At 55.4% G+C, this 23,580-nt stretch overlaps 3 protein-coding genes across 7 annotated transcripts; 1 reads left to right on the top strand and 2 right to left on the bottom strand.

The window, feature by feature from the left end:
- Positions 1-1,644: 1,644 nt before the first annotated feature.
- On the top strand, positions 1,645-4,097 carry LOC131576542 (extracellular matrix organizing protein FRAS1-like). Its single transcript, XM_058833362.1, has 6 exons — positions 1,645-1,682; positions 2,589-2,739; positions 3,040-3,147; positions 3,314-3,473; positions 3,803-3,919; positions 4,013-4,097. Exons 2-6 carry the CDS (start codon positions 2,697-2,699, stop codon positions 4,095-4,097), a joined length of 513 nt encoding a protein of 170 aa, XP_058689345.1. The 5' UTR covers positions 1,645-1,682; positions 2,589-2,696.
- A 6,636-nt stretch (positions 4,098-10,733) lies between these two features.
- On the bottom strand, positions 10,734-12,250 carry LOC131576713 (uncharacterized). Its single transcript, XM_058833676.1, has 4 exons — positions 12,235-12,250; positions 11,725-11,930; positions 11,264-11,338; positions 10,734-11,096 (listed from the first exon to the last, which is right to left on the bottom strand). The coding sequence occupies exons 1-4, from the start codon at positions 12,248-12,250 to the stop codon at positions 10,737-10,739; spliced, it is 657 nt and encodes a 218-aa protein (XP_058689659.1). The 3' UTR covers positions 10,734-10,736.
- LOC131576490 (extracellular matrix organizing protein FRAS1-like) lies at positions 12,090-18,814 on the bottom strand. 5 transcript variants are annotated; one of them, XM_058833253.1, is made up of 10 exons: positions 18,673-18,814; positions 17,363-17,840; positions 16,964-17,074; positions 16,083-16,228; positions 14,818-15,032; positions 13,664-13,814; positions 13,256-13,363; positions 12,930-13,089; positions 12,484-12,600; positions 12,090-12,390 (listed from the first exon to the last, which is right to left on the bottom strand). In XM_058833253.1, exons 5-10 carry the CDS (start codon positions 14,866-14,868, stop codon positions 12,306-12,308), a joined length of 672 nt encoding a protein of 223 aa, XP_058689236.1. In that variant the 5' UTR covers positions 14,869-15,032; positions 16,083-16,228; positions 16,964-17,074; positions 17,363-17,840; positions 18,673-18,814; the 3' UTR covers positions 12,090-12,305. The 5 variants fall into 5 exon arrangements, 3 of the variants coding, with proteins under 3 accessions (XP_058689236.1, XP_058689238.1, XP_058689237.1); XM_058833255.1 differs by lacking the exons at positions 16,964-17,074; positions 17,363-17,840; positions 18,673-18,814 and having other exon boundaries at positions 16,083-16,429; XM_058833254.1 differs by lacking the exons at positions 16,083-16,228; positions 16,964-17,074; positions 17,363-17,840; positions 18,673-18,814 and having other exon boundaries at positions 14,818-15,470.
- Positions 18,815-23,580: the final 4,766 nt, after the last annotated feature.

Below are 23,580 nucleotides of genomic sequence, written 5' to 3' on the forward strand. Positions count from 1 at the left end.
CGATTCCCTGGTGTTTGGTGCATTAAGTCACACCCAGCTGTGTGGGATGGCAGGTGAGCACATTGCCCGAGCCTTTTAGCTTTTCTGGCTCACACACAACTTCCTTTCCTTTTTTATATGGAAATCAGGGAAGAGGGTAGTGTATATTAGTATATTAGCATTTCTAGCAGATTTTTAACTGCCACTGATGCCCGTTCATCTTTGCAGTGTGGGTTTTCATGCTGACAAATCCTCTGCTTTGCCTTCTGCTCAGAGTCAGGTGGGCCCTTTATTGAACAGATTTATCTGCTACAAGGCTACGCAGAAGGATGGAAAGGAGGAACACAGGGGGAAAAAAAAATAGATGAAAGGCCATGCATTGATCACCTGATGTACTCCAGAGACAAACATGGCTATTACAGGTAAAATGGAGCAGCCCTTCTGGCCTTTTCAGTTGTATTCAGAGAGACGTTTGCCTGCTGTGAATGTCTGGGTGCTTGGAGTTCACTCTGATTTTAACAAGCCCATCAATAATAAAACATTGTATTGATAGAGCAAGATCTCGTTCTGTAAAGTTGTTGCTCCACAGAAAAGCAGCATAAAGAAGCTAGCTGGATTATTTGTATGATATGTAGCTTTTTTAGGATGTTTTGTTCTTTATATGGTGTTCATTTCAAATACAAGCGTGTGAACTTTGTGTTCCCTTTTAGGGGCTGGTTCTGGGGTAACAAGGAAACACAAGGCCTAAACACCTCTGGCTTGTCTGTCCAAGGATCTGCCTCAATTGTGGCTCCCATCCTTCTGAAGAACTCTTCAGCACAGTGAGTTACCTTCTATAACTATTTATTGTTGTATTGTTGTTGTGAGACCTCATTGCTGGGTGAGAAGACCAGGGGAAATTAAAGGCTGTATGCCACTGTTACTTCACTGAATTCTTGTACTCTGTTAAAATCAAAACACAAGGGATTTACACTGTAAGAAACACTTAAATGTAAGTTAAGGTAAAGGTCACAGTGCTAAAACCTAAGAGCAGATAGCCTTGAGCTCCTTTATATTCCTACTCCTGCCTCCAGGGTATCATCAGCTATCCCCTAGATCTTGCAGTGGAAGAGATGCTGAACCATCAGCTGTTCCATATTCTACACCACGTGTCTTTTTACCATGCTCCTCTGAGAAGCATCTCTCCCTTCTCTGTTTCTTTGCAGACAAGAAGGGAGAAATTTGGATTGCCTTTGTTCTTTTGCCTGTTCATAAAAAGGCCGCTTGTGGCTGTGTGCAGTGGCAACTGCATCACAGAATCTTAGAGGTGATTATTCGCAGGTTAAGGAAATAATTCCCTTTTTTGTCACTGCTGCGCTGAATTTCATAGGCGTGTGTGTGGCTCGATGCCTAAGATATTTAAAGCAGGTTTTATTCTTACAGGGGTTTTGCACACTAAAGTGTGTGCCCAGGTTTTGTTTCCAGAAGTGAGGTGTAGCGCTGGGTGTTTCATTTGGTGTGTTACTTGTTCTGTTGTGTCAATAACTGCAGTGTCCTCCCTGTGCCTGTGTATTGCAGGGGCAGTCGAGTGCTGGTTATAAAGGTGGTGATAATTAGGAATAAGCTGTTCAAGCTTGGATAAATGTTTAGAAATCATTGCTTTGATATTGCTGTGTAAAACGCTCGCTCACGGTGGGAGAATTCTCCAGGGTCAAGCTGTTCAGGTATGTGCAGTTTATTATATGGGTAAAGAGAGGGGAGAGCTGTGTCCGCCACCAGCCTCGGCGTCCACGTGGACGTTTCATTCGTTTTCCATTTATTTTATTCTCTAAATCTTCAGAGTGCCAGGAAAATACCGAGTTTTTTTAATGTAGGGCCACACTGGAAATACAAAACGTTCTCAGCTGGGCTCTCTTTTATAATTTTGGCTGTGTTCTCGGCCAATAGAAATGAGCAGAGGACAGAGCAGAGGCAGCTCAGTCCATGCTCCACAACATGGGATATTTTAGCTCATTCCGTAATTAAGAGACCAAAAGCCAAAAATGTTCCTCTAGAAACGAATGGCTTTCCCTGTTTGGGGTATCTCACTGTCCTCTCCTGGCTGCATTATCCATCTGCAGACCACTCCGTCTCCCCCAAGCTCTTCCATTAAATTCCCAGCCCACATTGCTTGGACCAGCATCATCTCTCTTAATTCCTGCCAGCCTGGAACTTGTTCATGAAGTTTCCTTTTATAGCTCCAATTGTTTGCACAAACCCAGAGGAGCCGCTTGGCCGGAGAAAGTGCCCAGTGGAGCATGTGGAGCCTGGCCCCAGCCAGGCTGGAACATCTCCCCGAATTCTCCAGGGTGTACAAAGTACAGCTGCACTCTGCAGATAATAAATGGAGAGCTCTGGGAGGCCTGAGCAAGCAGAATTGCTCATTTTTAATTCACAGCCTTGGAAATCAGGGGGCTTTTGAGGTGAAATTGTGCCCAGAGTTCCTTTGTCCGGTGGTCCCAGGGAGCCTTAGCGCTGCCCCTGGATTACAATGCAGGTTTGTCTGAGGTGCCTGCACGTAAAGAACGTCCAGAGTCACCTCTGACTTCACTGGAAGGTGCATAACCCCCTTTTTGGGGTTTTATTGCCAGGTAAGGGACTCTGCCCAGTCCTTCCTGACAGTCCACGTCCCTCTCTCCGTGTCCTACATCTGTGTGACGGCACCGAGGGGCTGGGCTTCCCTGGAGCACCGCACCGAGATGGAGTTCTCCTTCTTCTACGACACCGTTCTCTGGAGGACAGGTGAGCCTGAGGCACTCCAAGGGCTATGGAAGAAGTGCTTCCTTCATGTTTTCCCCTTAGTTCCTGCACTGCCCCCAGAGTCCTGAGGGAGCGGGGAACTCGGAATATTGCCTTCCTCTGTGCTTGCGGGGGGCTTAGGCAGCCGATGGCTGGCAGAGGGAGCGTGCAGCTGGCTCACTGGAGGGTGATCCCAACTGAACCCTGCCTTGTGGAGGTGTCCCAAACGCTTCTGGGGCTGGCAGAGCCCAGCAGAGGAGAGCGAAGGTGCTGTGTGGGCTCCCAGTGGCGCTGTCCTTGCAGGGATCCAGACGGACAGCGTGCTCTCGGCCCGCCTGCAGATAATCCCCATCTACACCCGCGAGGACGGACGGCTGGTGAGCGAGTTCAGGACGCAGGCCAAGTTCAGAGGTGAGGGCAGTGATCCTGGCAGGGACACAGAGCAGGGTCACACAGAGCTCTGCTCTGACGGCACAGGCAGCGGAACGAGTCCCTGTCCCTGCCGGGAGCCCCTCTGGCCCTGCGAGGTGGGGCCTCTCCGCGCTCTGCCTCCCGTCACCTCCTTGTCCTCCCCCAGCGCTGTTTGTCACGGAGCACCACAGCCTGCCAGAGGTCAGGTCCTCTTTGAGAACTCCAGAGCACCTGGGAGGCATCGAATTTGACCTGCAGCTGCTGTGGAGTGCTCAGACTTTTGATTCTCCCTGCCAGCTCTGGAGAGCAACCAGCTCCTACAACAGGTGAGGGCTGGGGGTGCAGTCCCCTCCAGCAGCTTCCCCCACAGCGCCACGTTCTCCCTGGCACCCCTCCAGCAGCCACGCCAGCAATAGCACGGAATGCTCAGGAGCTTGGTTAGAGCTGGAGCACTGCTGTACTGAGAGAAAAATCAGCTCAGCCTCTTGGAAAGGAATTTTTCCAGCGGTGAAGCCTGTGGATAGACTGATCCCAGAGTCACACTTGGCCCTCGGGGACTGCCGGATGACATTGCTGGGGCAAGGGAGAGGTGCTGCCCTGGGTGAAGAGCTTTGAGCTCTGCTTGGTGGCTGCAGGGTCTCCTGTCTGTTCCCAGGAAGGATTACTCTGGAGAATACACCATGTTCCTGATCCCCTGCACGGTGCAGCCCACGCAGCCGTGGGCAGAGCCTGGAGCCAAGCCCCTGCCCTGCATGGCTCACGCTCCCGAGCGGTAAGAGGGCAGGAGGGCAGGCTCGGCCCCTTTGGGGTGCACACCTGTCCAGACCTCATCTCCCCTTTGTTTCCTTCCTTGTCCCAATTGCAGGTTTTTGATCCTGATCACCTTCCAGCAGACAAGCCGCCCGGTTCCAGTTGTTTACTCCCAGAACGCAAGAGTTTCAGATCTGTAACGACGAGAAGGTTTTTCTAATGGACCCCACCAAATCGGAAAGGTCTCTGGCAGAAATGGATTACAAGGGGGCTTTTTCCAAGGGTAGGATTTACCTCTCCTCTTCTGCTTGTGCCCAGCGTTTCTGCTTTCACAGCTTCCATTCCCTGGAGAGGAAAGGGCAAAACCCACAGGTAGCTTTGCCTCTTCTACAGCAATCATTGACATCTTACAGCCCTGTGAAAGAGCAGCGTGCTCTGGCACCGCGTTTTGTCACTCCCACCCACCGAGCCCTTCCCAAACAACCCAAACCCTTCTGAACACGGACACTTGGCTCTAGCAGCGTTTTCCTGCTTGGGAAATTTCACCTGCCCCTCTTTGTCCCGACCTCCCCAGGGCAGATCCTGTACGGGCACGTGCTCTGGCACCCGGAACAAAACCTCAACGCTGCTTACAAGCTGCAGCTGGAGAAGGTCAACCTGTGCACAGGCAGGGATGGCTACGTGCCCTTCCTCGACCCCACGGGTACCGTCTACAACGAGGGGCCCCGGTACGGCTGCATCCAGCCCAACAAGTACCTGAAACACCGATTCCTCCTCCTGGTGAGTGCTCTGCTCCTGCTTCTTCCCGTTTGGGATTTGCTCTGGCAACCCGCAGGTGGTGGCTGCAAAGGGATAAGGGAGCCCGTGGGGGATGTTTTGTGCTGCTGCTGCTGCTGCTGCTGCTGCTGCTGCTGCTGCTGCAAGCTGTGAACACCAGATCAGTTTTTCCCCACCCTTGGAGTGTGTTCCTGAATCGGTGCCCACGTGTAGGTGTGGAGATGGGGCATTCGGACTAGATCCCTGACACAGGTGTTTGGTGGGGCTCTGGCTTCCAGCCTCCCTTGGGAAAGCAGACAGCATCCCTCACGACACTTCTCTGACTTTCCAGGACCAAAACCAGCCAGAAGTGAGGGATAAGTATTTCCACGATGTGCCTTTTTGACGCCCACTTTGCTTCCCAGCTGTCGGAGTTCCACTCGGTGAGCAGCATGCCCGGAGTTGATGGATTTACTCTCAAGGTGGACGCTCTCTACAAGGTATGTAGTACCCAGTGCTTTTGGTAGCCCAAAATGGACTTCTCTGTCCAGGACCTCCCAAACACTTGGTGAATTGTAGACTCTGGGCCTTCAGAATTCACCTCTGATACAAGAAATGAAGATTAGGATGTTAGTCCCGTAATTTCATTTTTTTTTTCCCTGAGGCACTCATGAGAAAGCTCTTTAAAAACACATTATTCGTGTTCCTGAAGGAATTAATGCCATCGCAAAGGCAGGACACCTCACGGGGTGGTCCGTGCTCCCGAGGAGCTCCCCTTGAACACCCGAGGTGGAGCTGCCCCGAAGGCGGCGGGCGGCCGCTGCTGCACCGTCAGGAACCTTCATCCACCGAGGGACGCGGCGGCCTCTGCCAGGGCCAGGGCAGGAAAAGTGAAGCAGGTGCACATGGAAGTCAAAGTCCACGGCAATTTGCACGACGGCACGGAAGTTTCATGGAGCACACGCAATTGGGAAAAGCTTTTTATAAACTGTAAAATAAAGATAATCCAAAACTGAAAAGCCACCTGGGTATTTTTTTAGTCTGGTGAGGAGGGGCAGCTGTCAATTCCCCCTGCTCCCGTCTTAGCGGCTGCCACCGCTGCCCTCCCTCCGTGCTGCTCCAGCTCTCCCAGGCTTAAGTGGGCAGGTGGGGAAGCCAGCTCCCACCGCTGGCATGTGGGAGCTCTGAGCCAGCCGAGGAGCAGCCGGGTTCCTCTTCCTGTCCTCCGGAAGAGAGTAAAGCTAAAATCACCCGCTGTGATCGGGGTGTCCCTTCTTGCGCCGCCCAGCCGGTCCCCGTCATTCCCCTGGGGTGCGGCGGGCCGGAGCCCCACGGAGCTGCTGGGCCGGGGCAGGGAAGGACGGAGACGAGGGCGCCCAGCGCGGCTCGGGCCCCGCCGCGGCCTCGGGGCTGGTGGAGCGGGGGGGGACCGGGCCGGGAGCGCTCCGGGGCTGCGGGACCGGCCCTGCCCAGGCCGGGGCGCCGCGTCCGCACCGGGACCCGCAGCGCTCCCGCAGCCGGAACCGCCCTCCCGCGGCGATCCCGGTACCGATCCCGGTACCGATCCCGATCCACCCCACGGGGGAGAGGCGGCACCGCCCGGGACCCCAGGCGGACACCGGCAGGACCCGAACCCCCCATCCCAGCTCCGGTTGCGGGCTCCGTCACCCGCTTTCGGTCAGCCCCCGTCCGGCATCGCGGCAGGAGGGGGAGTCGAGTCCCGGCGAGGGAGTGCCCCGTCCCCAGCCTTGTCTCAGCCCCAATCCGGCCATGCTCCGCCACCCCCGAGACCCGCCACCCCGGGGCCGGCCGGGGGAGAGGCGGCACCGCTCCGCCGGCGGACACCGGCAGGACTCTGCCCCGCTGCAGACCCCGTCCCGAGCCGCGGCCCCGCCGGGATAGGGGGCCCGCTGGTCGGGCCGGGGCTCGACCAGCGCCGAGCGAGAGTCGCGGGCCAGCGGCACGGGGGGCGGGGCCGCATGAGGAGCGGGGCCACGGGGCACAGCCCGACCGCACCTGGGAACTGCCGGGGGTCCCGGGCGGCGCCGCCTCTCCCCCATCGGGCGGATCGAGGCGGCCTCGGGTCCGGGATCGGTCTCGGGAATCGGTTCCGGGCCCGGGATGGCGGCGGCGGTTCCCGTTGCGGACTCGGCGCCCCCGCCCGGCCCCGGGACCGCGGCACGAAGGGGGCGAGGCCAGGGAGAGGGGTGGCCCGGCACAGGTGTGAGGGGCGGGGGCACGGAGCGCGTGCGCAGCTCGGGACAGCAGAGCGCGTGCGCGGCGCGGGGGCCGCCTCAGGTGTGCGGGACGGGGCCGACACAGGTGTGAGGGGCTCCAGAGCGGCTGCGCGGGGCGGGACCGAGGGCATTTAAACCCCGGAAGGGCGGCGGCCGCCATTTTCCTCCAGTACGGGGTGGAGGCGGCTGCGACCGCTCCGGTGAGGCGCTTCTCTCTCTTCTCCGCTTTTATATCTCTCTTTCTGCTTTTATCTCTCCTTTCTCTGCTTTTCTCTCCTGTTTCTCTCTCCCGTCTCCTTCTCTCCCCTCTCTGCTCTTGTCCCCCGTCTCCCCCTCACACCGCCCGCTCCCTCTCTCCCCTCACCTCCCCGCCCGCCCCTCCTCCCCAACCTGAGCCCCGCCTCTGTTCCTCCTCTGTCTCTTCCTCCCGCTCCCTCCTCACCCGGCCCAACCTGGCTCTGCCCTCCGTTCTCCTTCTGTCACCGCTCCCTTCCCCTGCTCCTTCTTTCTCCCCTCCGCCGTCCCTGCCCCGGCCGCCCCGGCCTCTCCCTGTGTGCCGTACGCCCCTGTTTGTCCGTGTCCCCCTTCTCCTCTCCTTGGCGGCGCTGTCGCCCCTCTGTCTCTGCCGCCCCTTCCTTCTCTGTCCCTTGTCCCTTTCTGTCTTCCCCCGCAGCCGCGGGGCTCGGGGCGCCGGATAATAAAGCCCAGAGGGCCGGAGCCGGCGCCCCCGGCGGGAATCCCCTCACGGGGCCGGAGCCCGCGGTGCGGGTCCCCCCCACGCACAACACCGCCCCACACTGCCGGGTGTCCCCACATCACACTGGGGGCTGAGGGGGGCCGGGGCTGGGAGGGGGGCTTAGGGTGGGCCCCCTCCTCCGGAGGGGTCCTGGGCTGGGTTAGCGAGGGTTGGGGGGCAGCGGGGGGGGGATTTGGGATGGGGGGGTTTGGGAAGGGCCCCCTCGTTAGGAGGGGGTCCCGGGTGGGGGGTGGGTTAGCGAGGGTTGGGGGGCCCGGGGGGGGGGGGGGGGGATTTGGGATGGGGGGGTTTGGGAAGGGCCCCCTCGTTAGGAGGGGGTCCCGGGTGGGGGGGTGGGTTAGGGAGGGCCCCCTCCGGAGGAGGGGGTCCCGGGGAGGGGCGGGGGGGGCGGGGCCCCCTCCGGAGGGGGGGGGCCGGGGGTGGGAGGGGCTGGGGGGGTCTGTCCCCCCTAAACCCCTCCCACTCTGGGCCCTCCCCTCCGGGCGGGGCCCGGCCCGGCCCCTCCCCAGGACCCCTCCTCCGGACAGGGGCCCGCGGGCGGGGGGGGGGGGGGGGGGCGGGGGGGGGGGCAGCAGGTGGGGGTCACGTCCACTCTGCACTGTAATCACACTTTTTGTGTCAAACGACAGCACTCCCCTCCTATTCCCCCCCCCCACCCCGCCCCCCCCTCTCCCCCCCGCGGGAGCCCCTGTCCGGAGGAGGGGTCCTGGGGAGGGGCCGGGCCGGGCCCCGCCCGGAGGGGAGGGCCCAGAGTGGGAGGGGTTTAGGGGGACAGACCCCCCCAGCCCCTCCCACCCCGGCCCCCCCCTCCGGAGGGGGCCCCCGCCCCCCCGCCCCTCCCCGGGACCCCCTCCTCCGGAGGGGGCCCTCCCTAACCCACCCCCCCCACCCGGGACCCCCTCCTAACGAGGGGGCCCTTCCCAAACCCCCCATCCCAAATCCCCCCCCCGCTGCCCCCCAACCCTCGCTAACCCAGCCCAGGACCCTCCGGAGGAGGGGGCCCACCCTAAGCCCCCCCTCCAGCCCCCGGCCCCCCTCAGCCCCCAGTGTGATGTGGGGACACCCGGCAGTGTGGGGCGGTGTTGTGCGTGGGGGGGACCCGCACCGCGGGCTCCGGCCCCGTGAGGGGATTCCCGCCGGGGGCGCCGGCTCCGGCCCTCTGGGCTTTATTATCCGGCGCCCCGAGCCCCGCGGTCTGCGGGGGAAGACAGAAAGGGACAAGGGACAGAGAAGGAAGGGGCGGCAGAGGACAGAGGGGCGACAGCGCCGCCAAGGAGAGGAGAAGGGGGACACGGACAAACAGGGGCGTACGGCACACAGGGAGAGGCCGGGGCGGCCGGGGCAGGGACGGCGGAGGGAGAAAGAAGGAGCAGGGGAAGGGAGCGGTGACAGAAGGAGAACGGAGGGCAGAGCCAGGTTGGGCCGGGTGAGGAGGGAGCGGGAGGAAGAGACAGAGGAGGAACAGAGGCGGGGCCTCAGGTTGGGGAGGAGGGGGCGGGCGGGGAGGTGAGGGGAGAGAGGAGCGGGCGGTGTGAGGGGGAGACGGGGGACAAGAGCAGAGAGGGGAGAGAAGGAGACGGGAGAGAGAAACAGGAGAGAAAAGCAGAGAAAGGAGAGATAAAAGCAGAGAAAAGAGAGATAAAAGCGGAGAAGAGAGAGAAGCGCCTCACCGGAGCGGTCGCAGCCGCCTCCACCCCGTACTGGAGAAAATGGCGGCCGCCGCCCTTCCGGGGTTTAAATGCCCTCGGTCCCGCCCCGCGCAGCCGCTCTGGAGCCCCTCACACCTGTGTCGGCCCCGTCCCGCACACCTGAGGCGGGCCCCGCGCCGCGCACGCGCTCTGCTGTCCCGAGCTGCGCACGCGCTCCGGTGCCCCCGCCCCTCACACCTGTGCCGGGCCCCCCTCTCCCTGGCCTCGCCCCCTTCGTTGCCGCGGTCCCGGGGCCGGGCGGGGGCGCCGAGTCCGCAACGGGAACCGCCGCCGCCATCCCGGGCCCGGAACCGATCCCGAGACCGATCCCGGACCCGAGGCCGCCTCGATCCGCCCGATGGGGGAGAGGCGGCGCCGCCCGGGACCCCCGGCAGTTCCCAGGTGCGGTCGGGCTGTGCCCCGTGGCCCCGCTCCTCATGCGGCCCCGCCCCCCGTGCCGCTGGCCCGCGACTCTCGCTCGGCGCTGGTCGAGCCCCGGCCCGACCAGCGGGCCCCGATCCCGGCGGGGCCGCGGCTCGGGACGGGGTCTGCAGCGGGGCAGAGTCCTGCCGGTGTCCGCCGGCGGAGCGGTGCCGCCTCTCCCCCGGCCGGCCCCGGGTGGCGGGTCTCGGGGGTGGCGGAGCATGGCCGGATTGGGGCTGAGACAAGGCTGGGGACGGGGCACTCCCTCGCCGGGACTCGACTCCCCCTCCTGCCGCGATGCCGGGACGGGGCTGACCGAAAGCGGGGTGACGGAGCCCGCAACCGGAGCTGGGATGGGGGGTTCGGGTCCTGCCGGTGTCCGCCCTGGGGTCCCGGGCGGTGCCGCCTCTCCCCCGTGGGGTGGATCGGGATCGGTACCGGGATCGGTACCGGGATCGCCGCGGGAGGGCGGTTCCGGCTGCGGGAGCGCTGCGGGTCCCGGTGCGGACGCGGCGCCCCGGCCTGGGCAGGGCCGGTCCCGCAGCCCCGGAGCGCTCCCGGCCCGGTCCCCCCCGCTCCACCAGCCCCGAGGCCGCGGCGGGGCCCGAGCCGCGCTGGGCGCCCTCGTCTCCGTCCTTCCCTGCCCCGGCCCAGCAGCTCCGTGGGGCTCCGGCCCGCCGCACCCCAGGGGAATGACGGGGACCGGCTGGGCGGCGCAAGAAGGGACACCCCGATCACAGCGGGTGATTTTAGCTTTACTCTCTTCCGGAGGACAGGAAGAGGAACCCGGCTGCTCCTCGGCTGGCTCAGAGCTCCCACATGCCAGCGGTGGGAGCTGGCTTCCCCACCCTGCCCACTTAAGCCTGGGAGAGCTGGAGCAGCACGGAGGGAGGGCAGCGGTGCAGCCGCTAAGACGGGAGCAGGGGGAATTGACAGCTGCCCCTCCTCACCAGACTAAAAAAATACCCAGGTGGCTTTTCAGTTTTGGATTATCTTTATTTTACAGTTTATAAAAAGCTTTTCCCAATGCGTGTGCTCCATGAAACTTCCGTGCCGTCGTGCAAATTGCCGTGGACTTTGACTTCCATGTGCACCTGCTTCACTTTCCTGCCCTGGCCCTGGCAGAGGCCGCCGCGTCCCTCGGTGGATGAAGGTTCCTGACGGTGCAGCAGCGGCCGCCCGCCGCCTTCGGGGCGCCCCGGGGCAGCTCCACCTCGGGTGTTCAAGGGGAGCTCCTCGGGAGCACGGACCACCCCGTGAGGTGTCCTGCCTTTGCGATGGCATTAATTCCTTCAGGAACACGAATAATGTGTTTTTAAAGAGCTTTCTCATGAGTGCCTCAGGGAAAAAAAAAAAATGAAATTACGGGACTAACATCCTAATCTTCATTTCTTGTATCAGAGGTGAATTCTGAAGGCCCAGAGTCTACAATTCACCAAGTGTTTGGGAGGGTCCTGGACAGAGAAGTCCATTTTGGGCTACCAAAAGCACTGGGTACTACATACCTTGTAGAGAGCGTCCACCTTGAGAGTAAATCCATCAACTCCGGGCATGCTGCTCACCGAGTGGAACTCGGACAGCTGGGAAGCAAAGTGGGCGTCAAAAAGGCACATCGTGGAAATACTTATCCCTCACTTCTGGCTGGTTTTGGTCCTGGAAAGTCAGAGAAGTGGCGTGAGGGATGCTGTCTGCTTTCCCAAGGGAGGCTGGAAGCCAGAGCCCCACCAAACACCTGTGTCAGGGATCTAGTCCGAATGCCCCATCTCCACACCTACACGTGGGCACCGATTCAGGAACACACTCCAAGGGTGGGGAAAAACTGATCTGGTGTTCACAGCTTGCAGCAGCAGCAGCAGCAGCAGCAGCACAAAACATCCCCCACGGGCTCCCTTATCCCTTTGCAGCCACCACCTGCGGGTTGCCAGAGCAAATCCCAAACGGGAAGAAGCAGGAGCAGAGCACTCACCAGGAGGAGGAATCGGTGTTTCAGGTACTTGTTGGGCTGGATGCAGCCGTACCGGGGCCCCTCGTTGTAGACGGTACCCGTGGGGTCGAGGAAGGGCACGTAGCCATCCCTGCCTGTGCACAGGTTGACCTTCTCCAGCTGCAGCTTGTAAGCAGCGTTGAGGTTTTGTTCCGGGTGCCAGAGCACGTGCCCATACAGGATCTGCCCTGGGGAGGTCGGGACAAAGAGGGGCAGGTGAAATTTCCCAAGCAGGAAAACGCTGCTAGAGCCAAGTGTCCGTGTTCAGAAGGGTTTGGGTTGTTTGGGAAGGGCTCGGTGGGTGGGAGTGACAAAACGCGGTGCCAGAGCACGCTGTTCTTTCACAGGGCTGTAAGATGTCAATGATTGCTGTAGAAGAGGCAAAGCTACCTGTGGGTTTTGCCCTTTCCTCTCCAGGGAATGGAAGCTGTGAAAGCAGAAACGCTGGGCACAAGCAGAAGAGGAGAGGTAAATCCTACCCTTGGAAAAAGCCCCCCTTGTAATCCATTTCTGCCAGAGACCTTTCCGATTTGGTGGGGTCCATTAGAAAAACCTTCTCGTCGTTACAGATCTGAAACTCTTGTGTTCTGGGAGTAAACAACTGGAACTGGGCGGCTTGTCTGCTGGAAGGTGATCAGGATCAAAAACCTGCAATTGGGACAAGGAAGGAAACAAAGGGGAGATGAGGTCTGGACAGGTGTGCACCCCAAAGGGGCCGAGCCTGCCCTCCTGCCCTCTTACCGCTCGGGAGCGTGAGCCATGCAGGGCAGGGGCTTGGCTCCAGGCTCTGCCCACGGCTGCGTGGGCTGCACCGTGCAGGGGATCAGGAACATGGTGTATTCTCCAGAGTAATCCTTCCTGGGAACAGACAGGAGACCCTGCAGCCACCAAGCAGAGCTCAAAGCTCTTCACCCAGGGCAGCACCTCTCCCTTGCCCCAGCAATGTCATCCGGCAGTCCCCGAGGGCCAAGTGTGACTCTGGGATCAGTCTATCCACAGGCTTCACCGCTGGAAAAATTCCTTTCCAAGAGGCTGAGCTGATTTTTCTCTCAGTACAGCAGTGCTCCAGCTCTAACCAAGCTCCTGAGCATTCCGTGCTATTGCTGGCGTGGCTGCTGGAGGGGTGCCAGGGAGAACGTGGTGCTGTGGGGGAAGCTGCTGGAGGGGACTGCACCCCCAGCCCTCACCTGTTGTAGGAGCTGGTTGCTCTCCAGAGCTGGTAGGGAGAATCAAAAGTCTGAGCACTCCACAGCAGCTGCAGGTCAAATTCGATGCCTCCCAGGTGCTCTGGAGTTCTCAAAGAGGACCTGACCTCTGGCAGGCTGTGGTGCTCCATGACAAACAGCGCTGGGGGAGGACAAGGAGGTGACAGGAGGCAGAGCGCGGAGAGGCCCCACCTCGCAGGGCCAGAGGGGCTCCCGGCAGGGACAGGGACTCGTTCCGCTGCCTGTGCCGTCAGAGCAGAGCTCTGTGTGACCCTGCTCTGTGTCCCTGCCAGGATCACTGCCCTCACCTCTGAACTTGGCCTGCGTCCTGAACTCGCTGACCAGCCGTCCGTCCTCGCGGATGTAGATGGGGATTATCTGCAGGCGGGCCGAGAGCACGCTGTCCGTCTGGATCCCTGCAAGGACAGCGCCACTGGGAGCCCACACAGCACCTTCGCTCTCCTCTGCTGGGCTCTGCCAGCCCCAGAAGCGTTTGGGACACCTCCACAAGGCAGGGTTCAGTTGGGATCACCCTCCAGTGAGCCAGCTGCACGCTCCCTCTGCCAGCCATCGGCTGCCTAAGCCCCCCGCAAGCACAGAGGAAGGCAATATTCCGAGTTCCCCGCTCCCTCAGGACTCTGGGGGCAGTGCAGGAACTAAGGGGAAAACATGAAGGAAGCACTTCTTCCATAGCCCTTGGAGTGCCTCAGGCTCACCTGTCCTCCAGAGAACGGTGTCGTAGAAGAAGGAGAACTCCATCTCGGTGCGGTGCTCCAGGGAAGCCCAGCCCCTCGGTGCCGTCACACAGATGTAGGACACGGAGAGAGGGACGTGGACTGTCAGGAAGGACTGGGCAGAGTCCCTTACCTGGCAATAAAACCCCAAAAAGGGGGTTATGCACCTTCCAGTGAAGTCAGAGGTGACTCTGGACGTTCTTTACGTGCAGGCACCTCAGACAAACCTGCATTGTAATCCAGGGGCAGCGCTAAGGCTCCCTGGGACCACCGGACAAAGGAACTCTGGGCACAATTTCACCTCAAAACCCCCCTGATTTCCAAGGCTGTGAATTAAAAATGAGCAATTCTGCTTGCTCAGGCCTCCCAGAGCTCTCCATTTATTATCTGCAGAGTGCAGCTGTACTTTGTACGCCCTGGAGAATTCGGGGAGATGTTCCAGCCTGGCTGGGGCCAGGCTCCACATGCTCCACTGGGCACTTTCTCCGGCCAAGCGGCTCCTCTGGGTTTGTGCAAACAATTGGAGCTATAAAAGGAAACTTCATGAACAAGTTCCAGGCTGGCAGGAATTAAGAGAGATGATGCTGGTCCAAGCAATGTGGGCTGGGAATTTAATGGAAGAGCTTGGGGGAGACGGAGTGGTCTGCAGATGGATAATGCAGCCAGGAGAGGACAGTGAGATACCCCAAACAGGGAAAGCCATTCGTTTCTAGAGGAACATTTTTGGCTTTTGGTCTCTTAATTACGGAATGAGCTAAAATATCCCATGTTGTGGAGCATGGACTGAGCTGCCTCTGCTCTGTCCTCTGCTCATTTCTATTGGCCGAGAACACAGCCAAAATTATAAAAGAGAGCCCAGCTGAGAACGTTTTGTATTTCCAGTATGGCCCTACATTAAAAAAAAACAGTATTTTCCTGGCACTCTGAAGATTTAGAGAATAAAATAAATGGAAAACGAATGAAATGGAAAATAAATGAAAGAAATGCACACAGCGCTGTTTTCTTCCAGGTTAGAGGGGGGGAAAAGCCACGCTCCACCTGTGCAGGGCAGAGCAGCAGCTCCATGCAACGCAGAGCTGTGCCTGAGAACTGAGAGAGATCTGGGATACCTGGAGAGCTCTGGATGGGCCTCTCACCTGGAAGTCAGCGGTGACAGAGCCCCCACAGACATCAATTAACTCGGTCATGTCGTAATAAGCGTCGAAGGTCCAGATGCAGCTCTTGAGGCTGAGGTGCTGGTACAGCTGGATGCTCTTGGGCTCCCTCACCGCGGGCTCCAGCTGCTAGGGGCGGTCGTAGCCCGGGCCCAGCACGAAGCTGTCCTGGGTCACCTCGTCCAGGAACCCTGCCTCTGAGAGAGAGAAGTCAGGACACTGATCCCTCCCCATTTGAAACAGCCCCAGGCCAAGAATGGAGGCCTTGCTTCACTCTTGAATCAACGGGAGCTCCTCTCCCTTCATTATCCTGGAGGTCAAACTGGACATACTCAGGTCTTCACAGGGGAAAATCTAACAGGAATGGCATCCTAAAAAACCAAACCTAGGGACCTGCTGATTCAAGGCTGAAGTGAACCTTTAAGAGATGAGGAACAGGTTGAGTATGGAATTATCAGAGCGCAGCACAACTTGCTGCCTGTTGGGGAGGGTGAAACAGGGAAACCTTATGAATGTGATGGTTTGGCAGAAGATTCTGAAAAAAGAAGGCTAGAATCGAAGTAGAAACGAAAGCCTGCTTTGAGTCATAAGATACAGAGTACTGGTTACTATATGACCAAAGAACAATTGCCTAGCCAGCTAAAGGAGAATCCTGCTGATAAAACAATGTCCTTCTCCTGACAGAAAGCCCAAAGGTCAAGAAGCAAGGGAAGAACTTGTAAAGCTTGTAGAACCTCAAATGCAACACTGTATGTAAAATCTTTAGTGGGTGTATCTCGTAGTGATTGGTTACTGGGAATTAGAATATTCACTATAGAAAAAGATAGATTGGATTGTAACAAGAACTTCGCTCTCTTAGCTTTTCTATCTTAAACCTCTCTTAACCTCTCTCTTAGCTTTTCTCTCTTACCTCTTAACCTCTCTCGTACCTCTTGGCTCTTCTCTCGTACCCCTTTACTCCTCTCTCAGCTCCCCTCTCCCCCTCTCTTACCTCTTCCACTCTTTCCCTCTCTTACTCTTACCCTCTTGGGTTTTCCCCTCTTACCCCTCTCTTGTCTCCCCCCTCTTATCCCTCCCTGGTTTCCCCCGCTCTCCCTCTGTTGCTCTTACTCCCTCCTTCCCCTTTTCCATCCTCTCCTCTCCTGCTCTCCCCGTTCTCTCCCTCCTCCCCCGGACCACGTGGACGCCGAGGCTGGTGGCGGACACAGCTCTCCCCTCTCTTTACCCATATAATAAACTGCACATACCTGAACAGCTTGACCCTGGAGAATTCTCCCACCGTGAGCGAGCGTTTTACACAGCAATATCAAAGCAATGATTTCTAAACATTTATCCAAGCTTAAACAGCTTATTCCTAATTATCACCACCTTTATAACCAGCACTCGACTGCCCCTGCAATACACAGGCACAGGGAGGACACTGCAGTTATTGACACAACAGAACAAGTAACACACCAAATGAAACACCCAGCGCTACACCTCACTTCTGGAAACAAAACCTGGGCGCACACTTTAGTGTGCAAAACCCCTGTAAGAATAAAACCTGCTTTAAATATCTTAGGCATCGAGCCACACACACGCCTATGAAATTCAGTGCAGCAGTGACAAAAAAAGAATTATTTCCTTAACCTGCGAATAATCACCTCTAAGATTCTGTGATGCAGTTGCCACTGCACACAGCCACAAGCGGCCTTTTTATTAACAGGCAAAAGAACAAAGGCAATCCCAATTTCTCCCTTCTTGTCTGCAAAGAAACAGAGAAGGGAGAGATGCTTCTCAGAGGAGCATGGTAAAAAGACACGTGGTGTAGAATATGGAACAGCTGATGGTTCAGCATCTCTTCCACTGCAAGATCTAGGGGATAGCTGATGATACCCTGGAGGCAGGAGTAGGAATATAAAGGAGCTCAAGGCTATCTGCTCTTAGGTTTTAGCACTGTGACCTTTCCCTTAACTTACATTTAAGTGTTTCTTACAGTGTAAATCCCTTTTGTTTTGATTTTAACAGAGTACAAGAATTCAGTGAAGTAACAGTGGCATACAGCCTTTAATTTCCCCTGGTCTTCTCACCCAGCAATGAGGTCTCACAACAACAATACAACAATAAATAGTTATAGAAGGTAACTCACTGTGCTGAAGAGTTCTTCAGAAGGATGGGAGCCACAATTGAGGCAGATCCTTGGACAGACAAGCCAGAGGTGTTTAGGCCTTGTGTTTCCTTGTTACCCCAGAACCAGCCCCTAAAAGGGAACACAAAGTTCACACGCTTGTATTTGAAATGAACACCATATAAAGAACAAAACATCCTAAAAAAGCTACATATCATACAAATAATCCAGCTAGCTTCTTTATGCTGCTTTTCTGTGGAGCAACAACTTTACAGAAGTAGATCTTGCTCTATCAATACAATGTTTTATTATTGATGGGCTTGTTAAAATCAGAGTGAACTCCAAGCACCCAGATATTCACAGCAGGCAAACATCTCTCTGAATACAACTGAAAAGGCCAGAAGGGCTGCTCCATTTTACCTGTAATAGCCATGTTTGTCTCTGGAGTACATCAGGTGATCAATGCATGGCCTTTCATCTATTTTTTTTTCCCCCCTGTGTTCCTCCTTTCCATCCTTCTGCGTAGCCTTGTAGCAGATAAATCTGTTCAATAAAGGGCCCACCTGACTCTGAGCAGAAGGCAAAGCAGAGGATTTGTCAGCATGAAAACCCACACTGCAAAGATGAACGGGCATCAGTGGCAGTTAAAAATCTGCTAGAAATGCTAATATACTAATATACACTACCCTCTTCCCTGATTTCCATATAAAAAAGGAAAGGAAGTTGTGTGTGAGCCAGAAAAGCTAAAAGGCTCGGGCAATGTGCTCACCTGCCATCCCACACAGCTGGGTGTGACTTAATGCACCAAACACCAGGGAATCGTTGCCAGCTGGGCGATGGACACCACGAAGCACACAGGTTTTCAGTGCTGGCAGCAGCTGCAACGGGAGGATTGCCTCTGAGGAACTTACCAAAACAATGAAAATAATAAAAAAAAAAACTTAACATCTATTTCCACAACATGTGTTTAAATTTATATACTATATTCATTTATATATAACACACAATATATAAAGTATCAAAATATATTATTTTAACATGTATACATATATTATTATATATTAAATATATTATATACATTTTAATTATATATATATTTATTATATGTATAATACATCTATTAAATAAATATAATGTATATATATAGATTAAACATAAACCTGTTTGTATATATTTGCATTACTTCTATTTCTTTACTTTTCTGGTTGCACATATCTCTATATCTTGATATATTTAATATACATTTCTATGTTTTTATTTTTGTAGTATTTATTTAAAAGCCCCGAAGCAAACCTAATAAAAACCAAACAGTCCCTTTATCTTAAACGGTATTTAAAAATCTTTTAATATATATTTTTTATCATATTTATATACCTTGTTGATATACATAACACATAACATATCCTAAAATATATCATATTACCATCTATACGTACAGAAATCATATTATAGATTATAAATCAATATATATGTATATATTTCTATTACTTATTTTTACTTATTTTTATGCCTACATATATATATATATATTTCTCTATACCTTTACATATTCATTCTTGAAATATTTTATTTATTTTTTTCTTATTTATTTAAAAACCCTGCCTCTAACTAAATAAAAACCAAGCAGCCCGTTTATCTTCAATATTTTTTAATATCTATTTTGATCATCATTATACTTCCAGGTATATACTCGGTGGATAAAGTCCCCCCGACCCGCCCGCACCTCTCACCGTTCCGGCACACAGAGCATCCCCTCCTCGGGCCGCTCTGGACCCAGCGCCGGGGAGCGACCGTTGGGAGCCGAAGCCATCGGGGGTTCCTCCATTTTCCCGGGCCGGGGGGAGAGAACGGAGCGAGAGGAGCGGCGGGAAGGTACGGGTCGCCGCGAGGGCCAAACCCAAAAACGCGGCCGCGGCAAGGACCCCGTCAGAGAGAGGCGTCCTCACCGCTGCCTGTCGGCGCCCGGCTGGCTCGCGTCCGGCCCCGGCGCCGCTGAGCGTACAGCCCGTGTCGGCACGGCCGGAAAAGCCGCGGAAAATTGCGCCGGAGCGGCGTCGGCGTCGGGGTGTTTGTCAGGCAGTCGAGTAGACACCCGCCGCCCGGGGTCCTTGCATTTTCCCGCCTTTTCGGCCGCCATGCTTGGAAGGTCAAAGCCAGCCGCGACTCGGCAGCCATCTTGTGAGGGGCGTGACGTCACTTCCGCCCTTCCTCGCCGCCATCTTTGTTGTGGCTGAAGCCACTTCCGGCCGAGCGGCCATCTTTGTTGTGGCACGATCGAGGCCCCCGCTGCTCTCAGCGCGTCTGTCTACCTTACTTGCCTGAACGAAAAACCCGACGAAGCCGGCCGACTCCGAGCACTCCGGCCGATTTTCCGCCGCCTTTCCCGGGGCGAGGACGGTGGCGGCGGGGCTCAGCGGCTCCGGAGCTGGGCGGCGGCTGCGCCTGCGGCGGCAGGCATTGGAGTCGACGCCTCTGCTGGGGTCCTACCGGCCGGCCGCAAACTTCAGTGTGGCAATCAGCCCGACCCGGCTCCTGCGGGGGGGGGTCCCGGCTCGACACGGCACGCCTCGGTTCGGTTCGGCTCGGCTCGGCTCGGCACGCCTCGGTTCGGCTCCGCTCGGCTCCGCTCGGTTCCGCTCGGCTCGGCTCGGCCCCGCCCGCGCCGGGGCACAGCTGCAGTACCGCTCTGTGGCCACAAGGTGGCAGCACTGCCGCAGAGCTCAGCCCGGGGCTGGGCGGGGGTCGCCCCCCCACGTGCAAAGAAGCCCGGCAAGAAAGAACGTGTGCAACCCCCTTCCAAAAACCCTTCTCCAAGGAACGCCCCAAAAAACCCCCCATCGGAACTTAGCAAGCCCTGCCTCTAACCAAATAAAAAGCAAAAAGGCCCTTCATTTAAATATTTTTAATATCTATTTCTGTCATATTGAACTTCTTTATTTATACAAATAGATATAATACATAACAGATATTAAAATATATTCTATTAGCATAATAGATATTAAATAGATATTAAAATTTATTATATAAACATCTATCCATATAGTTTTCATACTGAATATTAATCTACTTGTCTAGATTAAATTACTTGTATTTATTTCTTTTTTATGGCTATATATATTAATATATATATATGTACCACCCTATATTCATTTTTGGAGTATAGATGTGTATACTTTCCTTTCTATATTATTTATTCAAAAGCCCTGCTTGTAACAAAATAAAAAATAAAAAGACCCTTGATTTAAATAATTTTAATATCTATTTCTATCATATTGATCTTCTATATTTATACACATAGATATAATGCATAATCAATATTAAAATATATTAACGTCTATCCATATATTTTTCATATTGAATATTAATCCACTTGTCTAGTTTTATATTACTTGTATTTATTTGTTTTTATTTCTATTTCTATATATATCTCCCTATATTTATTTCTTTATTATAGATTCTATATTTTCATTTATATAATAATAATTTAAAAGCCCTGCCTCTAAGCCTCTAACCAAATAAAAAAAAAAACTCCCCTTTATTTAAATATTTTTAATATCTATTTCTATCATATTGATCTTCTATATTTATACACATAGATATGTTGCATAACAGATATTAAAATTTATTATATTAGCATCTATCCATATAGTTTCCATACTGATTATTAATCTACTTGTCTAGATATGGATTTCTTGTATTTATTTCTTTTTTATCTCTCTCTCTCTCTCTATATATATATCTACCTAGCTCCCCTATATTTATTTTTACAGGTATATATTTCTCTTTCTGATGTTCTGCTTTTTGAAATTTGCATTTCTTTCTCTTTGAAACTCTACCCATTCATTCAGCTGACAGGTCAGAATGACAAAAATATAAAGCCCTGGTGAACCCCGAGTGCAGAACGCGCTCGTCACTATGGAACTTAGGCACAGAAATTTGTCTCGGTGCATTTTAGTACCTCATGGATGCACAGATGTGTTTTATACACTCACTTTTTACAGGGAAGTAAGAGGTGGAAAAACAAAAGCCACTTTCTTAACCCTAAGCCGTTCCTGACATAACAAAACCCTAAAGACGGCGTGCACAGAGAGGGGGTTTCTTTCCAAGGGAATTTAGAGAGATCCATTCCTGTTCCTTGCCAATGCCTACCGTAAAAACCAGAACAGCTCCACAGGTTTTTGGATTCTGCATCCAGCCCTCGCAGGGAATTTCCTGGCAGCTCGGGGTCCCCTCTGGGCAAGGGTACCCGGCACGAGCCCTCCCCATTCCCCGCTCACCTTGCTCCTCCAGCGCAGCGCCTGCCTCCCTCTGCCGGGGACCTCGGCGTGCCCCAAGGGACAGGGGAGCCCCCCAGTGCCCACCCCGTCCCCCTCAGCCTTTGCTCCTCACCCCCAAAGAAGGCACAGAACAACTCCAACTGCCCTGGACAGCAGCACCCTGCTTTATTGGAAGCCCTTCTAGGACTAGACCCCCTCCCAAAAAGGAGCTCTGCTGCAACAAGAAAAGGGGGGCAGGTGCCAGAAATCCCTCCCCAAAAACCCCAGGCACAGGCCAGAGGCAGAAAGAGGGAGTGGTGGCAGAGAGGACACAGGAAGAAAAGAAAGAACAAAAGAATGGGCTGTAGGATGAAATAGAAAAACAAAATAACAACAATAAAACAAAGATACCAAAAGCAACAAACAAACAAACAAAAAACCCGGGATGGGCATCAAGATTGAGAGGGATTGAAAAAGAACAGACACAGGGAACAGGACACAAGGATCCACTGGGAAACAACGGGGAGCAGCAGAGAGCCAAAGGGAATAAAAAAGGCACGTGAGTGAGGTGTGGAGAAGGACACAGAAAAAGACAGACTGCAGAACACACATCAAGGACAAAGGGATGCAGAGACAAAGAGGGAAACAAGGAGCCAGAGAGGAAAGGACCACACCAGGTGCCAGTGGGGGAAATATGGACAAGGTGCTTCTCCCTTCAGTCACTCCAGCAAGTGCGGCTTCCCTGGAATTTCACATCTCTTCCAAGAACAACAGGTGAACAAATAGGTACTCCCAACATCTTCTTCCTTTGTACTTTAGGCAGCACAGATCTGCCGGGAGAAACAGCAATTCAAGGGCAGATTTAAAAATGGAATTCCCACTTACCATCCTCTCCACCTTTTCTCCAACTTAGCCCTAGGCTGGGAAACAAAAAGACAACAAACGTTAAGATGTCTTGACAATGCCCAGGCCTGGGAGAAAGCCCTTCCCACCACCCTCCTGGCCTTTTCCCACTCTGAGGAGCTGTGGAAATTCACATCCAGACCCGAGGCGGACAGCCTGGGATGTTTTCTGCACACCAAGCACCACCACCCCTGAGCACCAGGAGCCTGAAGATGCTCTGGATTGCAATTCACAGCCTCAGTGAATTCTGCATGGGACAACCAAGTACTTTGTGCACAGAGGAAATACAAGTCACTATTTTCAATACTTAAAATATCCGGGGGAGCTACTGGCTGCTTACAGCAGCGAGCTTCAGACGGCCTCACTTACGGATGTATCACAAAAAGCGGTTTCAGGTTCCTTCTTTTTGGATCCCAACTCCAAACGCGAAATTTCTCACGACTGCTCCTGAGAGAGGCAATTGAAACTCCAGGAGCTCAGGAAAGCGACTCCCTCCCCTGAGTCATGTCTCACCTGCCCGAGCACCCGCAGTGCTTTTATAGCACCTCTCTCCTTGCTTTCCACGTTCATTTAAATGTAAGAAGTCTGCAAGCTCTGCCTCCAGCCCCAGCCGCATCTTCCCTGCGCCCCCAGCACTGCCCCACCTGCTCAGATGCTGCTCCGCTCTGCTGCGCTGCCCCTCGCCGTGGGGCCGAGGCGGGAGAAGCCGCTGGTTTTGTTTCCCGGGAAAGGCTCTGCCGGGCTCCGCAGCTCCTCCCCGGCTCCGTGTCCGCCTTCACCCGGCGCCGCCCCCGCCGCACGCTGCCGGCGCCACCGCCCGCCTCGGGGCTTCTGCCGGGACCTGCCGCTCTCCGCTCACCTTCAACCTCGCTGCAGCCACAGCAACTCCCGCCCTCCCCTCCACTGTCCCCTCGCCCGCCGCTGCCGCTGCCGGAGCCGCGCCTGGCGCTCCCGAGCCGCTCCCGAGCCGCTCCTGAGCCGCTCCCGAACCGCTCCTGAGCCGCTCCCGAACCGCTCCCGAGCCGCTCCCGCAGCCGCGGGCCGGCCCCGCCGAGCGCTCCCGAACCGCTCCCGAGCCGCTCCCGCAGCCCCGGGCCGCTCCCGCAGCCCCGGCGGGCGCTCCCCGCGCTGCCGGCAGCGCCGCTCTCCGCCAGCAGGTGGCACCAGCGAGTCACCGAAAGGAGCCGCGCGTGCGTCTCTGCCGAGCCGGCGGCGCCGGGACCCCGCTCAGCCCCCGCACGGCCGGAGGGAAGATTTAGGGCATCGAGCGAGCAAATGCCAGACCACAATAAATCATCAACAGGTTGCAAGACTTCTTCCAAGTTTCTCTCCAGCCATTCGTACATGGAAGTCCGTGACTTTCCTGCTTCCTTCTGGAAAAATTGAAGTATTCCTCAGTTGTGGAGTGGTTCCAGTCCAGTCCAAACACCTGACGAAAAATGCATCTGCTCCCTGGGTGTCAGGAAGAGCTCTTCTAGG

Source organism: Poecile atricapillus, chromosome 2 (assembly GCF_030490865.1).
Source record: "Poecile atricapillus isolate bPoeAtr1 chromosome 2, bPoeAtr1.hap1, whole genome shotgun sequence".
Taxonomy (NCBI): Eukaryota; Metazoa; Chordata; class Aves; order Passeriformes; family Paridae; genus Poecile; species Poecile atricapillus.